General features: G+C 45.3%; 1 protein-coding gene across 13 annotated transcripts in view; it reads left to right on the top strand.

Annotated features, from left to right (window-relative positions):
• The window catches only part of Caln1 (calneuron 1), a 474,585-nt gene that overhangs the window by 443,354 nt on the left and 15,588 nt on the right, over window positions 1-15,643 (top strand). For all 13 annotated transcript variants that reach the window (XM_085681960.2, XM_085681948.2, XM_085681927.2 and 10 more), the window contains one exon: window positions 7,591-7,747. In XM_085681960.2, coding sequence (XP_085538086.1) covers window positions 7,591-7,747 — 157 coding nt within the window. The remainder of the gene's footprint in view (window positions 1-7,590; window positions 7,748-15,643) is intronic.

Below are 15,643 nucleotides of genomic sequence, written 5' to 3'. Positions count from 1 at the left end.
AGTAACATCATGACAGTAAACCATGGCTTTAACATATGGGCCTTTGAGGGATATGTGGACCCAGGTTTGACCAGTCAGTGACTATGCCCAGGTTTCTGCACCACTGGGTCTTGGGATGCCCCCCCACAAAACAAGAACAACAACAACAAAACAAAGAAAAAAAGAGGACAAAAAGTGATGTGGGATGCCCTCTGGATGTTGTGAATATGTTTGATTATCATTGGTTAATAAAGAAGCTGATTTGGCCAATGGCCAGGCAGAATAGAGCCAGGCAGGACATCCACACAGAGAAACAGGGAGAAAAAGGGTGGAGTCAGGGAAATGCCATCAAGCTGGGGGAAGCAAGATGTGAGGCAACACCATGACCACACGGTAAAATATAGAATAATAGAATGGGTTAATTTAAGTTGTAAGAACTAGTTAATAATAATCTTGAGTTAATAAGCCAAACAGTTTGTAATTTATATTAAGTCTCAGTGTGGTTATTCGGGAACTGGCAGGCAGGAAGGAAACATCTAGTTACAAAAAATCAACTTGCTCACAGGAGGAAAAGGTTTATTTTAGTTTGTACTTGCAGGTCATAATCCTCCTGGAGGGAAATTAGGGCAGGAACTCAGGACTGGAGGCAGGAACCATAGAGCATGCTTGCTCAAAGACCATACTCAGCCAACTGCTTTGTATACAGCCCAGGATCATCAGTCCAGAGAATGGTGCCACAGTGGGCTGGGCTCTACATCAACTAAGAATCAAAATAATCCCCTATAGAGATGCCCACAGATTGACTGCTCAGGTCAGTCCTTCAGCAAGGCTTTCCTCTCAGGGGAATCAAAGACTCCAGATGTGTCAAGTGGACAATGGAAGATAAATAGTGTACACCCATCCTAACATACCTGGAAATCTAAGTTGGCTTGCTTTTCTTTTCTATTCTATTCTGTTCTATTCTTTCCTTTCTTTTCTTTTTCTGTTCCTTTCCTTTTTCTCTTCTCTTCTTTTTTCTTCCTTCCTTCTTTCCTTTCTTCTTGCTTTCATGTGTGTGTGTGTGTGTGTGCGTGTGCACATGCGTGCACACATACACACATGTGTAGAGGTCAGAGGACCACTTCTCCTGTCCTTCCTCAGGAACACCATCCACCAAGTTTTCTATTGGGAGGAGAGACCTGGTCAGTCATCCTCATCAACTTAGACCATGAAACCCAATATGGACAAGTTCAACAGAACCACCATATATGGGCTGCCATGCATGTTTCAGCATTGACAGGACATACATTTCATTCAATTATCCTTCTCATTGGCCTGAAGCTCACCCAGCAGTCTAACTGGGTGAGCCTCCTGTCTCTAGCCCTTTCCTCACCAGTGCTTGGATTACATGTACCATTGTGTCCAATTGTTCCATTTAATTGTTCATTGCTGTAATCAAATAACCTGATAAAAAATGACTTATGGGGGAGAGAGTCTATTTTAGCTCACAATTCAGGTTACAATCCATCACGTAGGAGAAGCAGGAAGTCATGCCACACCCATAGTCTACAACACAGAAAAGTAAATCCTGGATGTTCATGTGCTTGCTTTCTCCTCTCTCATACAGCTCAGGCCCCCTTGCCTAGGGAATGGTGCCACCCATGGTGGGCTGGATCCTTCCAAATCAGTCAGCAATCAAGATAAGCCCCGCAGACATACCCATAGGCCATCCTGATGAGTTTTGGGGTTTGAACTCAGGTCCTCACACTTGTACAGCAAGAACTTTATGGGCTGAGACATCTCCCTCTGAACATTTACTTTAGGTCTTCAATTCCATATACATTTTCAAGAAACCTTCTATGATTCATTCCCAACTTTCTGGGGGGAGGTATCAATCCATCTTTGCACAGCATGTACTAATCTGAACTTAAATTTTCTTGTAAGCAGAGTGTGCTATTGGGGTTTGTGAGCAGGGTGTGCTAATGGGGTTTGTGAGCAGGATGTGCTATTGGGGTTTGTGAGCAGGGTGTGCTATGACTTGCTCACATCTGCTTCTCTATCTCAGTGCCATCCTCCACAGCGATTCATTTCATGAAAGACTAATATTTTATACTAAGGACAAACTCATTGAAAACAGTATTATGGCTAGAAGAATAATTAATGGGCAGACATTTCTTTTCACAGGCTATGAAATGTTATTCATAGTTTTTTGACAAACATGTAAATAAAAAAATAAGGGTATGGGAAGGAAAGATTATAATTTTATGACTACATAATATAATTAGTAAAGATAAACTAATTATTATAAATTAGTTTAATAGAGATTTACTTAATGGAAAATGTCTTAGCTGTCCAAAGCATGAATATGTAAACGCTGCATTCTCTATGAGCCACAAAACAAAACACAATTACATCAAAAGCAGAAAAGAGAAACACATAGAATTATAAGTGATAGGGCATAAGTGATTTTTTTTTTATAAAAAAATAATGCTACCAAGATTGACTTCAAACTTGCTATGTAGCCAGAGATAACTTTGAACTTTTGTTCCTCTTGCCCCTCTTCCTCAGTGCTGGTGTTATGGGCAGATAGGCCACCACCCATGACTTACGTAGGCTGAGATAGAACTCAGGGCTTTGTGGATGGTAGGAGAGGACTCTACCAGCTGTGCAACAGCCACAGCCACTATGCTACAGTCAGTCTTGAAGGGAATTTTAAAATGTGGGTCTACTGTGCATAATGACACGCTAAAAATAACGAGAAGCTTGTGGACAGTTTTTGGACTATTTTCTCCAAAAATAGTATAAAATTCTAAAAGTAGCTCAAGAAAAATATGAACACTGAAGTGATGGGTCATCGTGGGAGAAATACCTATTGGTGCCACGTTCCTGTTCTATAAACTTTTTAAAGTTTGTTTAAAAAAAACTGTATTGGTACCCTGCCAATACAGATAAAATAGGGGAAATTGCTCTGCGAGGTTTGTTTAGGTGTTTATACCCTATGTTAGATGGTCATGTGTCACTGTAGCAAAATAGTCAAGAGACACTATTGTAAGGAGAAGAGTCTATCTGAGCTTGAGGTTGAAGGTGTTTCAGTTCATGATCCCCTGAGTCTGTTAATATGAGCTTGAGTTGAAGTTGGAGAGTGGCAGATGAAAATTGCCCACCTCATGATGGCCAGGAGAGAGAGAAAAAAAGAGAAGAGAGATAAACAGAGACAGAGACAGAGAGACAATCAGACAGAGAAACAAAGGTAAACATAAACACACAGAGAGAACATGAATAGTGATAGAGGTGGAAAGGGGGGCAATGGGAAGAGAGGGGGCACAGCGACTTAAAGAAGAAAATACAGAGAAAGACAGAAACACACAGAAGACTCTCAAGTCTTGAAATACACACTTCTAGTGACTCAAGAAGCAGGACTGTTGGCATACAAAAGAGCTCCACAATAGCCTGTAATGGCGTATAATAAGGTTTATTTATTTGGGGATAAACTCACAAAAGGGGTAGCATTCCACAGTCCTCTGCATGCACTGGGAAGGGGAATCAAATCCAGCAGCCAAGAGGGCCACACACGCTTTTTGTCTGCATTTATAGTACATTAGACCATGCTCAAAGTGGGCTGGTATCTTAAAGGCTATGGGCTGAAGGAATCCCCACAGCACCTCCCCCTTTTGTCTAAATAAGAGAGTTCTAAGATTAGTAGAAAACTATATACAATAATAACACATATAAAGTATTGTCCAGGGAAAAGAAGGGGCAAAAGCAAATATAATAATTAGAATTACAACCAGTATGAGCAATATCAAACAAAAAACATATGCTAAATATTTCAATAGTTATCCTATCCTAAGGAGTCTAAGTCTTATATTAAAAATGACTTGGCTAAGTCATGAGAGGAAAGTACCTATGACTATCTAGTCTTCAACCCCATCAAAGGCCTGAGAAGGGAAATAATATTACTTGAGTAAACAGGAAGTGCAATGTAAGCAACTTCCAAAGTTCTAGAATTGACAGAGACATCTTGCTGCCTGGGTAATTGCCCAAAGTCTTCTGTACTGTTGGGGAATCCATCTTCAGCCTACAGGCCCATAGTATCCCGCAGACTTTTCCATGAAATAGGAAATTTGATGATCTGTTCTACCTTGTCAAGTTCATCCGTTGCTTTCTTCTGTGTCCTGCAGAATGTCTGGAAGTTTCTCCTGTGCATCAGGAACCCTGAAGGACTGTCCCATCTTTTGGAAAGTTCAGCAGTTGCTTTTATTTTAATTACAACACTGTTTGACTGATGACTCAGGCATATTTCTAGCTAACCCTTGCATCTTAAATAACCCATTTCTATTAATCTGTGTATCACCTCGAAGCTGTGGCTTACTGCAAAGTTTCTGGTGTTGGTTTCATTCAGCAGCTACATGGCATCTCCTTGACTTCACCTACACTCTCTCTCTATATCTCTTCCAGCCTGGCTATATTCTGCCCTAGGCCAAAGCAGCTTGATTCATCAACCAATAAAAGCAACACATATACAGAAACACATCTCACACTACAGGATCCATTCAGCTATGGACTCACTAATAATTCGTAGACAAAGCCAACGCCTTGATTCAGTCTCCTCTCAACATCACCAGCAGCTAGGGACCAAGTCTTCTACCGATTGCTGCTGAGGAACATTTGCTTTACAAGCCACAGTGTATTTTGTTTGTTTTGTTTTTCTAGACAAGGCTTCTCTCTGCAGCCTTAGCTATCTTTGAACTCAGAAATCTGCCTGCCTCTACCTCCCAAGTACTGGGCTTAAAGGCACATGCCATCACTGTCCAGTGTGCCACAGGATTTTCTAGTGATTATAAGACTCAGCCTAAACAGTGGAGCCAGGGAACTTGTATCTTTATTTCCCATCTCCTAGCCTCTAGTCCATCTTTTTGCCGAGTTTCTGAATGTCAGAAAGCTCTTTAAAGTGGTCTAATTTTTCTCCAGGCAGTGCTCCACCTCTTACATTGGTCTTCTAAGAAGTAATGACTCATTTCTTCCCCCAAAGAATCTGATTGACGTCAACATTACTCATCTCTGACCATGGCAGAGGATCTGTTCTGACTTTATTCTGTTGCCCTGATAAATCACTCTGACCCAAAACTTGGATAGGAAAGGGCTTATATCTGGGCTTGCTCACAGCCCCAGAGCCACCTATTCATGGAACGGTACCACCCACAGTGGTGTATGTGTATGTGCACGCACACACACATGCATGCACACACACATGCATACACACACACACACACACACGCACACAACCATTCATTAACAGTCAAGGCAGTTCCCCGTAAACATTCGCACAGGCCGATCTGATCTGGACCATCCCTCCCTTTGAGACTTCTTTCTAAGGAGACTCTAGACTGTGTCAAGTTGACAGTTAAGCCTAGCTAAGACAGGATCCCCATTTTCGCATCAGAATTATTCTCCTCTGCCATCTTTGTGCCTCGTTCCTGCACGTGGGTTACATTCCTCATTTATCCAATGTGAAGGGACATTGTGCCTGGTTTTGTGACAAGTCACTAAACTATAATGCAGAAAACACATCCAACATCCAAATGCCCATCTGTTGCTCTGATTCACACAGGGCTTTCGACTTGAATCATCTTGACTTTCCCAATAAGTTTCAGTAACTCAATTTAATTTCCTAGAACTAGGTGCATACTTTTCAAATGCTTGAAAAGGCAGGAAGGAGAGGGAAATGTGTAGGACTTGGCTTTCAGTGTTGTGTGGACTCGTTTCAGTCATGGGCCCCCATTACCTCCCTTTGTGTGATGGTTAATTAATCTTGACTGTCGACTCGATAGGATGTAGACTCACACAGGATAGAAACCTCTGGAGCATGTCTGGGAGGAAGTTCCCAGGTTAAGTTCACTGATGGAGGTGAATCCACCTTCCATCCCATGGGCTGAGATCTGAGACTGGGTACAAAGGTGAGAGTGAATTGAGCACCAGCATCCCTCTCTCTCTGATTCTGGATGCAAGGTGACTGGCTGCCTCAAGTTCCTGTTGCCTGTGCCTTCCCCACCTTGGTGGACTGTGTCATTTTGAACTGTGAGCTCAGATAAACCAATGCTTCCTGATGCCGCCTTGCTGGGTGTTTGGTCATAGCAATGAGAAAAATAATGACTCTACTGTATTAGGTCATTGTCCATCACTGTAGTGGAATCCCTTCTGCAGAGAAGACACTGATGCAGGCTCTAGCATTGGAAAGGCAAGAGCAGGGTACCACCTCTCCCTTGCCACTAATGAAGGCCTTGAAGTAGACACCATCACAATGGCAGAAACACATGCAGGAGAGATCATATGGGAAGACAGGAAGTCAGAAAGTGACTTGGGCTTTTATAACAGTTATACTTGTGGGGCTGGGGGGATAACTCAGTGGTTAAAGCTCTTGCCACGCAAGCCTGAAGACCAGTGTCCAGTGCCTTAGAACCCAGGGAGATGCACAGTTGGCATGGTGGCATATATACCTGTAATCCAGCCTTGGGGATATGTGAACAGGGGATCTAGCAAGCTGGCTAGAGGGATTAGCCCTATTGGCAAGCTCTGAATTTGATTGAGAGAGCCTGCCTCAGTGAATTAGGTGGAAAAGCAATGGAAGATTACTCCAGACAACATCCAGCCTCCACATGCATGTGCACCCATGTATATATATATGTGTATGCATACATATACATAGACTCACTTGTGTGCATCCATGCACACACACACACACACACAACCAGAAAAAACCATGAGACCCATCTTGGAACTGAGGCACCCTTCAGTGACCCAACCAGCCACCAAGTCCCATCTCTTTTTTTAAATAATATTCAGTCTTTCCTATCTGTGTATGTATGTGGTCCTGCATAGATGCATGTGCACCATGTGTGAGCATGTACTCTCAGAGACCAGGAAAGGAAGTCTGATTCCCTTTAGCTGGAGTTGCAGACAGTTGTGAGTTGCCCAACATAGATGTTAGTAACCAAACTCAGGTCCTCCGGACAAGCAGAAAGTGTTCTTAACACAGAACAAACTCTCTAGCCCCATGTCCCACTTCTTAAAGTTTCTCCTACCTCATCACCATAGCACTGAGACAAGACTTCCAACACGGTAACTCTGTTGGAGGGATGGTGGGGAGGGAATTCACAGTCAAACCCCAGCAGACATGTACAAGTTCACACTTTAAAGCAAAATCGGAATTGCTGGTTCCTTCGGAAATGATGAAAAAAAAAAAAACGGAAGCATATGCAATTGTCCAAAGTGGAAACTCAAGATGGGAATGGCTGGTTTCTTGCAAAATGATAGAATGTTAGAAACATATGCGTGGTCTAAAGTATGGTACCACGCTATAGAACCTAAAATGCGGCGGGGGGGGCTTGACAGCAGATGGCTGGTTGATGATCAATCCAGCCAGCAAGTAGCTTCTACTCTTTGTCTCCTAAATGAAGGAGGCTATATTTCACTCACTCTGACCGCGCATATGCTGGGAGCCGAGCAGACGGAACGCTGCTCATCTGGTATCCCAAAACTCATTTTCTCGGGGAGCTTCCGGGCACGCCGATGGCATCCCAGCTGAGTTCGCACCCATTTTCACAGCCCTCTTGCGGTTCTTTGTCTCTGCAGTTTGATATGCAAAGGGTCACCCTGGAGGAGCTGAAGCACATCCTGTACCACGCCTTCCGGGATCACTTGACGATGAAGGACATCGAGAACATCATTATCAACGAGGAGGAGAGCCTGAACGAGACCTCCGGGAACTGCCAGACGGAGTTTGAAGGAGGTAGGTGCACCTGCCTGGGCAGCTCACCCAGGGCCTCCACGTGCCCTGTAGTTACCAATCTTCGGGACAAGAAGCAGCTTTGTCCCAACGCTTAAAAAGTCAGGGCCAAGTTAATAGATACAGTGTCTCTAATTCTGCCTTGTGCGTTTGTTTTCACTTCTTCCTCCTTTCTTTTTTCCTTTTGTGTGCAGAGGTCATGTACACACGTGGGAATGGAGTACAAACGCCCATTCCTGCAGCAACCAGAAGTCGGTGCCAGGCATCTTCCGCTATCAAGTTCTTGTTTTGGGAGACAAGGTGTCTCACTGAATCTGGAGCTCACTGTTTCAGTGCGGTTGGCTCTGACCAGTGAGTTCCTAGAGCCCAACTCTTGCTACCTCACCAGTGCTGGAGTTAGAGACCTGTGGTGCTGTGCCAGCCTTTCTGTGACTGCTAGGGATCGAACTCCGGTCCTCATCTTATACAGCAGGCACCTCAAGCCAATACGGAGCCATCGCTCTAGCCCCTCCTTCCTTCTTTTCTTTCTTTCTTCGTTCCTTCCTCCCTTCCCTTCCCTTCCCTTCCCTTCCCTTCCCTTCCCTTCCCTTCCCTTCCCTTCTCCTTCTCCTTTTCCTTCTCCTTCCTCTCCTCCTTCCCCTCCTCCTCCTCTTCCTCCTTCCCCTTCCCTTTCTCCTCCTTCTATTCCTCCTCCTCCTTTCCCCTCCTCCTCTTGCTCCTCCTCCTTTCTTCTCCTCCTGCTCCTCTTCCTCTCCCTTCTCATCCTCCTTTTTTGTTAGATTTTCTTGTCGTTGCTGCTGCTGCTATTTGGCATGCTTGTGAGATATAGTCTCCATATGTAGCCTGGGTTATACTTAGACTCATTCAAACTCAAGATTCTTTTGTCTCAATCCCTAGAGCTCTCAGATTATTGCACATTCCACCATATAGGGTTCAGACTTCCAGTTTCAGAAGATCTTGTATGGACCTTGTCCTTTCTGGGATCATTCTGAGTCCGGAGTTGGCTCTGTGGCTTTGGGGCGATTTGCTGTTGCTCACTGGAGGCTAGCTGCTTCAGGCATGGTGGAAGGAGCCCACTGAATCTGTCATTGGCTAATTGAATGACCTTGGGCAAACTGTGTAACTCCTCTGTGTTCCCTCATCTACATATGTCAGGATAATTACATCTGCTTCACAGAATCCCTGGGAAGGATAAGCTCTGGGCTTCTCGGTTGCATTGACCAGAAAGAGCTGAGGGATGGAGCCCTTTCAGCAACCTGACCAAAGGGCTAACAGAAGGAGCAATTGTCTGAGCTGCAAGAAGAGACACAGGGAGGGTCAAGATTTCTTGGCCTCATGAAAAAAAAATGAGGGGAATTCAAAGTTTATTTTCTAGTCACCCAAGAGGTCCTGGGAAGTTAAAAAGTCTATCCCTCTTTCACACTTTGAAAACCAACGGTTTGGGGGCTAGAGAGGTGGTTCGGTGTCTAAGAAAACATGGTGCTTGCAAAGTCCCCAAGTTTGAGTTCCAACACCCACAGCAGGTGTATCACAGCCATCTGTATCTTCATCTCCAGTGGATCCAAGGCCTTCCTGTGGACTCAGAGGGCACCCGTGCTCGCATCACACACGCCCCCGCACACACATACACACAAACACACACATATGCACACAAGCACACATGCTCACACACACACAAATGCACACGCACACACACACACTCAACTAAAAACTATTTTAGAGGATAACAGCTGGTCTAATGAAAAGAGGAAACTGGTATGTGATAATTACATTAAAATATCATACTTAGCCATCAGCAGAGTTTTTTTTTTACATACTCAATGCTGAGGCTTCTTGAGGTTAATGAATTTTTTAATTAATATTATTTTTGTAATACTAAGGGGGGCTATATCTGAGGTTCTGTGCATGCTAGCCAAGTGCTTTCCCACTGAGGTACACGCTCTCAGCTCTCCTTTTCCTATGTTTAACATTAATTAATTAATTGTGTGTGTGTGTGTGTGTGTGTGTGTGTGTGTGTGTGTGTGTGTGTGTACGGGCAGGGGCTGGGTTGGTGACACCTGAGTAATGGCACACAGGTGGAGTTGGAGGACAACTTAGGGGAGTTTGCTCCGTCTTCCACCACCTGAGACTCAGGGATGCGGCTCAGGTTATTCACCCACTGAATCATATCTCTGACCAGCCCCTTTACTTTTCAAGACAGGGTCTTGTTAAGATCCCCAGGGTGGTGTGACATTCAGTGTAGTTCAGGGCTGCCTTGAACTTGAAATCTGCCTCTTCCCCCTCCCCCGCAGCTAGCTTTACCGTTTCTACTACCAGACTTGATTTGTTTTCTTTCTTTTTATTTAAGTGTATGTGTGTATTTATGTGTGTGCAGGTGCATGTGTGTGTGTGTGTGTGTGTGTGTGTGTATACATATGGAACTGTGGAGACCAGAGGACAACCTTGCTGTTGTTACGATAGACTCCACTTTAGTTTTTAAGACAGAATCTCTTGCATTCACATGGAACTCAACAGTTCAGCTAGGTGAGGCACAGCCATCCTCCTGTCTTTGCCTCTCCAGGGCTAGTATTGCAAAAAGGTGATGTAACAATCAACTTATTTTTTAAGGTAGGTCATTTGTCTGCCTGTCTGTTTGTTTATTTACTTATAGTCAGAGGGTCTCACTGTGTAGTCCTGGCTGGCCTGGAATTCATTCCATAGACCAGGCTGGCCTTGAATTCATAGTGATCTGCCTCCTGGGTGCTGGGATTAAAGGCACGTGCCACTACCACCCCCAGCTTACACACTCTCTCTATCTGTGTGTGCATGCACGTGTGTGTGTGTGTGTGCTACCTGTATTCAAATAGCCAACGGAGGCTAGAAGAGGCTGTTGGATCCAGATCCTGTGAAGCTAAAGTTACAGGTGGTTGCGAGCTGCCCAGTTTGGGTGTTGGCAACTGAACTTGGGTCCTCTGCAAAAGGAGCAAGTGCTGCTAATGGCTGAGCCATATCTTCAGCCCTTGCTTTCTTGTCTTTAAACACCCAAGAAGACAAGACTCACTGTGGTCAAACTGTTGTATGTAACTAGAACGGATGACATTGGATCACCTGGCTGGGTCACCTCAGTTGCTGCATTCATTACAGAGTGCCATGGCCACCTGGTCACAGCTCCCAGATAGGGCTCATTTTACCCTCGTGGTTATAGATGAGAAAACTGAGGCTCAGCAAGATGAAGCCTCTTGTCTAACAGTGGTTAGAGAAAGGCTTGAGCCCTCACCTACTGGATAAGGTTTTATCTTAAGTGTGTATGTGTGTATGAGTGTGTGTGTGTGTGTGTGTGTGTGTGTGTGAGAGAGAGAGAGAGAGAGAGAGAGTGTGTATGTATGAGTGTGTGTGTGTGTGTGTGTGTGTGTGTGTGTGGAGAGGAATTGTGCATGCTCGTATGTATATGTGGAGGCCAGATATTGACATCCTGTGACCATCCACCTTATTTTATCTTAAGTGTGTGTGTGTGTGTGTGAGAGTGGAGGGGAGTTGTGCACGTGTGTGTATGCAGAGGCCAGATATTGACATCCTGTGACCATCCACCTTATTTTCGGGGCAGAGTCTCTTGCTGAAACTGAAGTCCGTTCACTCAGCTGCCCTGACTGGCAAGCAAACCCCAGAGATCCTGCCGCGTCTCTCCTCAGCAGCAGGATGACAGATGTGTGCTGTCATGCTTGGCATTTTCCATGGGTCTTAGGGGATCATGATTCAGGTCTCCATGAACTTTTCTGACCGAGCCATCTCCCCAGTGCCCCGGTTTTTTCATTCACCTCTAGAGGTCCCTTGCGGGAGCCGTTCCAAAATCTCTCTATCAAGTAGCATTCCGTGGTCCTTTTCTGTTTTCTATCTCACTGCTGGTGAAATCAAATGGCGTCTGGAAGTCAAATAGAGAAGAGCAGGGTTGTGTGATCCTCTCGGGAAAAGGTCCCCCCATCCCGTTTTCTGTCATTGGAGTCCCTCCCGTCTTGCAGAACTGCCCTAGACATTCTGACAACGGGCACAGGAGCAAAGCGGAACAAAAGTCACCACCTGGGTGTGGTGGTTAGCTTTTTAAATATTTTTATTTTTATCTCCAACTGTGTGTGAATCTGTGTGCACATGTGCACATACGTATAGTGCTTTTGGAAGCCAGAAGAGGGTATCTGGTCCCCTGGAGTGACAGGCAGCTGCCTGATGTGGGTGCTGGAACCAATCTGTAGGGTTTTTGTTTGTTTTGTTTTGTTTTCTGGTTTTTCGAGACAAGGTTTCTCTGTGTAACAGTCCTGGCTGTCCTGGAACTCTGTAGACCAGGCTGGCCTCGAACTCACAGAGATCTGCCTGCCTCGGCCTCCCATGTGCTGGGATTAAAGGTGTGCTTCACTACTGCCTGGTCAAACTGTAGTTCTTAAGAGAAGTACACGTTCTTAAACCTCTGTCCCATCTGATTAGTTTTTAATTGTCAACTTGTCGCAACCTACAGTTGCCTGAGAGGAGATCCTCAGTGTGGGATTATCTAGGTCAGGTGTCTGTGGGGGATTGTCTTAAGCCCACTGATAGGAAAAGATCCAGATACTGTGAGCAGCATCGTTCCTGGGGCACGGAGTCTTGAACTGTGAAACCGAGAAGAAAGGTAGCTGAGAACAGGCAAGCAAGGACCCAGGCACTTTCTCTCTCTGCTCTCGATAGCGGATATGATGCTTCGAGTGCCTGCTGCAACTTCCTCACAACGCTGGCCTGTAACTGGGGACTGGGAGCCAAGACAGGCCCTTCCTTCCCTAAGTTGCTTTTTCCTGCAGGCATCTGTCACAGCTACAGAGACAAAACTAGGACGCTGAGAAATAAGTAGTTTCTGGGAAGGAGATGGCTGAGCCTCTTTGCGCCTGCTGAGTCTCCATCTGATGAAAGAGGAGCAAAGGTCAAGGAAGTTAGATCTCTGGAGTACTCGGACAGCTCTGTCCTGACTGCGATACGGCTTGAACATGAATGTCATATAGACTCATGATTTTCTTCTTATTTATTTATTTATTCATTTTTTAATTGGTGTTTGGTTTGTTGAGACAGAGTTGCTCTGTGTAGCTCTGGCTGTTCTAGAACTCTCTCTGTAGATCAGGCTGGCCTCGAACTCACAGAGATCCGCCTGCCTCTGCCTCCTGAGTGCTGGGATTAAAGGTGTGTGCCACCACCGTCTGGCTTAGATGCACAATTTGAACCATGGTCCCCAGGTGGTGATGCTGTTTGGGGAGTTCTGGAAAGTTTGTGGTATGGGACATCATACCTGAAGTGATGTGATCTAAAGGAAAATATGTCGCTGGGGTTGGGTCCTTGGGAGTATATTATCTCTGGCCACTTCCTGTCTCTCTCCAGGCTTCTAGTCAGCTATGATGTGAACAGCTCTCCTCTGCCATTACTTCTAACACCATAATGTTTTTCCCGAGCATGTGGGACCAAGAGACTGTGGACTGAAGTCTCCGAAGCCAGGAGCCACCATTTACCTGTCTTTCTTTGTTTCTGTCAGGCATTTGGCTACTTGATTCATTTTCTATTGCTGTGGTAAAATATCCTCGCCAAAACAGCCTAAGGAAGAAAGGGTTGGTTGGGCTCGCTGTTCCAGGGTATGGTCCACCATGTTGAGAAAGTCTAGACAACAGAAGCATGAGGCAGCTGGACACGTTGCACCTGCAGTTAGGAAGCAGGGAGTAATGCATGCTCCTGTTCATCTAACTTTCCCCCTCTTTATGCAACCCAAGCCCAGGGAATGGTACTGCCCGCTTTTAGGACTCCTCCCACATTAATTAACATAATCAAAAGCATCTCTCACAGGTGTGCCCAGAGGTTCACTGGAGATCTAGTGACATTAATAATTAATATTAGCCAGCACAGTCACACTGGTGAGGAATGAAATATGTCATGTGGTCTTGTCATTTGATCTCTCTGAGTTTTGTTTCTTCTTAGCTATTCAATTCAAATATTTTACAGTGGCAGTTATACTTAGATACAAACATGTCGGGGCCCAGCGGGAGATCAGGGAGAATTCTGTAGTAAAATCCAAGGTCACCAGGGCAGTCATCCCTTCTGAAGTCACAATGTTCCTGTCCGGTGGTCAGCAAGTGCTCACCTGGATAATGCAACCTCCCTTGTCACCTGGGAATTCATTATGGATGCGTTGGGCCCATCCAAATGAAAAGGGCACAAGATGTCGCCCAGACCATCTGCTTCTAGCTGGCCTGCCCTGTGACTTTCCTGAAATAAAACCTAAGCCTTTGACTTGAGCAGGGGGTAAATGTGAAGCTGAGCCTGGTAGTCTGTGGAAAACTTACAAAGCAACATTTGAAAACAGAGTTAGGGCATCAGTTGGAAAGTGAAGAATTTTTATTCTATCTGGGGGCTCACTAGGTTTTCTACAACAACTTTGTACACAGATTTTCTGAGGACCAATTGAGATTCTGTGATACCAAAGACCCAGAGAATTGTTTTTGATAAGTATTCAAAACAGCTCCTCTCCCTCCTCTTCCTTATCTTTCTTCTCCTCATTATTCATCCTCTTTCCCCTTCTCCTCCTTCCTCCCTCCTTCTCCTCCCCCTTCATCCTCCTCCATTTCCCTCCCTCCTTCCCTGTGTCTTGTCTTCTCCCTCTTGTCACTCTCTCTTCCTCTCCTTCCTCTCTATTGGCTTCATTCTTGGCCAAGCTCAGAAGATAACAGGATTCCCCCTCCCAGGACTCATCCTCACCCCCCAAAAGAATCCCTTCTCAAACCTATTTAACCCCCATGTCCACCCCAGATATACCAAGAGCTGTGCACCATTCTTGTTCCTTCTGGCTTGTGATGGGTTAGAAGGCAAAGTCTTGGGATGAGAGCCCCACTGCATGGAGCAGTACAGATCCCAGAAACAGAATGTGCAAGATACCATCAACAGGAAAAGAAGGACAGTTAGAAGGTCAACATAGCACGTTACTTGTACACCAGGAGCCCAGGGTAGGACCCTCAGAAACAAGTCACAGCTGTCCGAAGAGCATAAGAGTCAAGAGGAGGAGAGCGAGGTTTTGTGGCACCAGCAAACTGGCTTTGAATTGTAGACGCAGAGGTTATGATGGACAGAAGCATCATAAAATGCCAACCTCATTCCACTCCCTACAGTTCCATCCTCTGTCTCCCCCTGCAGGTCTCCCCTGGTGATGCTACCTAACATCAGCAAGGTAGAGTCCTATCTTCCCTATCCAGGCTGGAGCGATAGCTCAGTGGTTAAGAGAGCTTGTGGATCGTGAGGACTGGAGCTTAGATCCCACGGCCAAATGCTTACCTGCAACTCCAGCTCTGAGGGATTGGATGCCCTCCTCTGGCCTCTGCGTGCAAAGGCACACACACACACACACACACACACACACACACACACACACACTAAATCTGTAAATCTTTACTGGAAAAAATAAGAGCTAGAGAGATGGCTCAGTGGTTAAAGACACATACCGCTCAAGTTTGAGGGCAGCTCACAACCACTTGTAACTCCAGCTCCAGGGGATCTAACACCCTGCACATTTGTGCATATACACAGGTGCCTAAATAAAAATAAATTCATTTTTAAAAGTAAAAAGAAAAGTCCCTTTCAGTTGGCTCCATCTGTGTCAAGAGCCATTTTCCTAGACCGGGTATTACTTTTGCTCAGTGCTGGGATCAAACACTTGAGAGAAAAAACAGGTTGATGGAGAAGGGCTTATTTTCTCTCACAGTTTGAAGAGCCATGGTTCAGCATGGTGGGGAAGGCATGATGCCGTTCATGTTAGTAGGAGCCTGTGTCTGAGACACTTCATATCTCGATAGGCCAAAAAGCAGAGAGGGGACAGGAAGTGGGGCTTGGTTTCAAAACCTCAAGTCCCTCCCACCAGTACTCACTTCCTCC

This window comes from Myodes glareolus, chromosome 2, assembly GCF_982192425.1.
Source record: "Myodes glareolus chromosome 2, mMyoGla1.1, whole genome shotgun sequence".
Taxonomy (NCBI): Eukaryota; Metazoa; Chordata; class Mammalia; order Rodentia; family Cricetidae; genus Myodes; species Myodes glareolus.
This window is presented reverse-complemented; position numbering and strand designations above follow the sequence as displayed.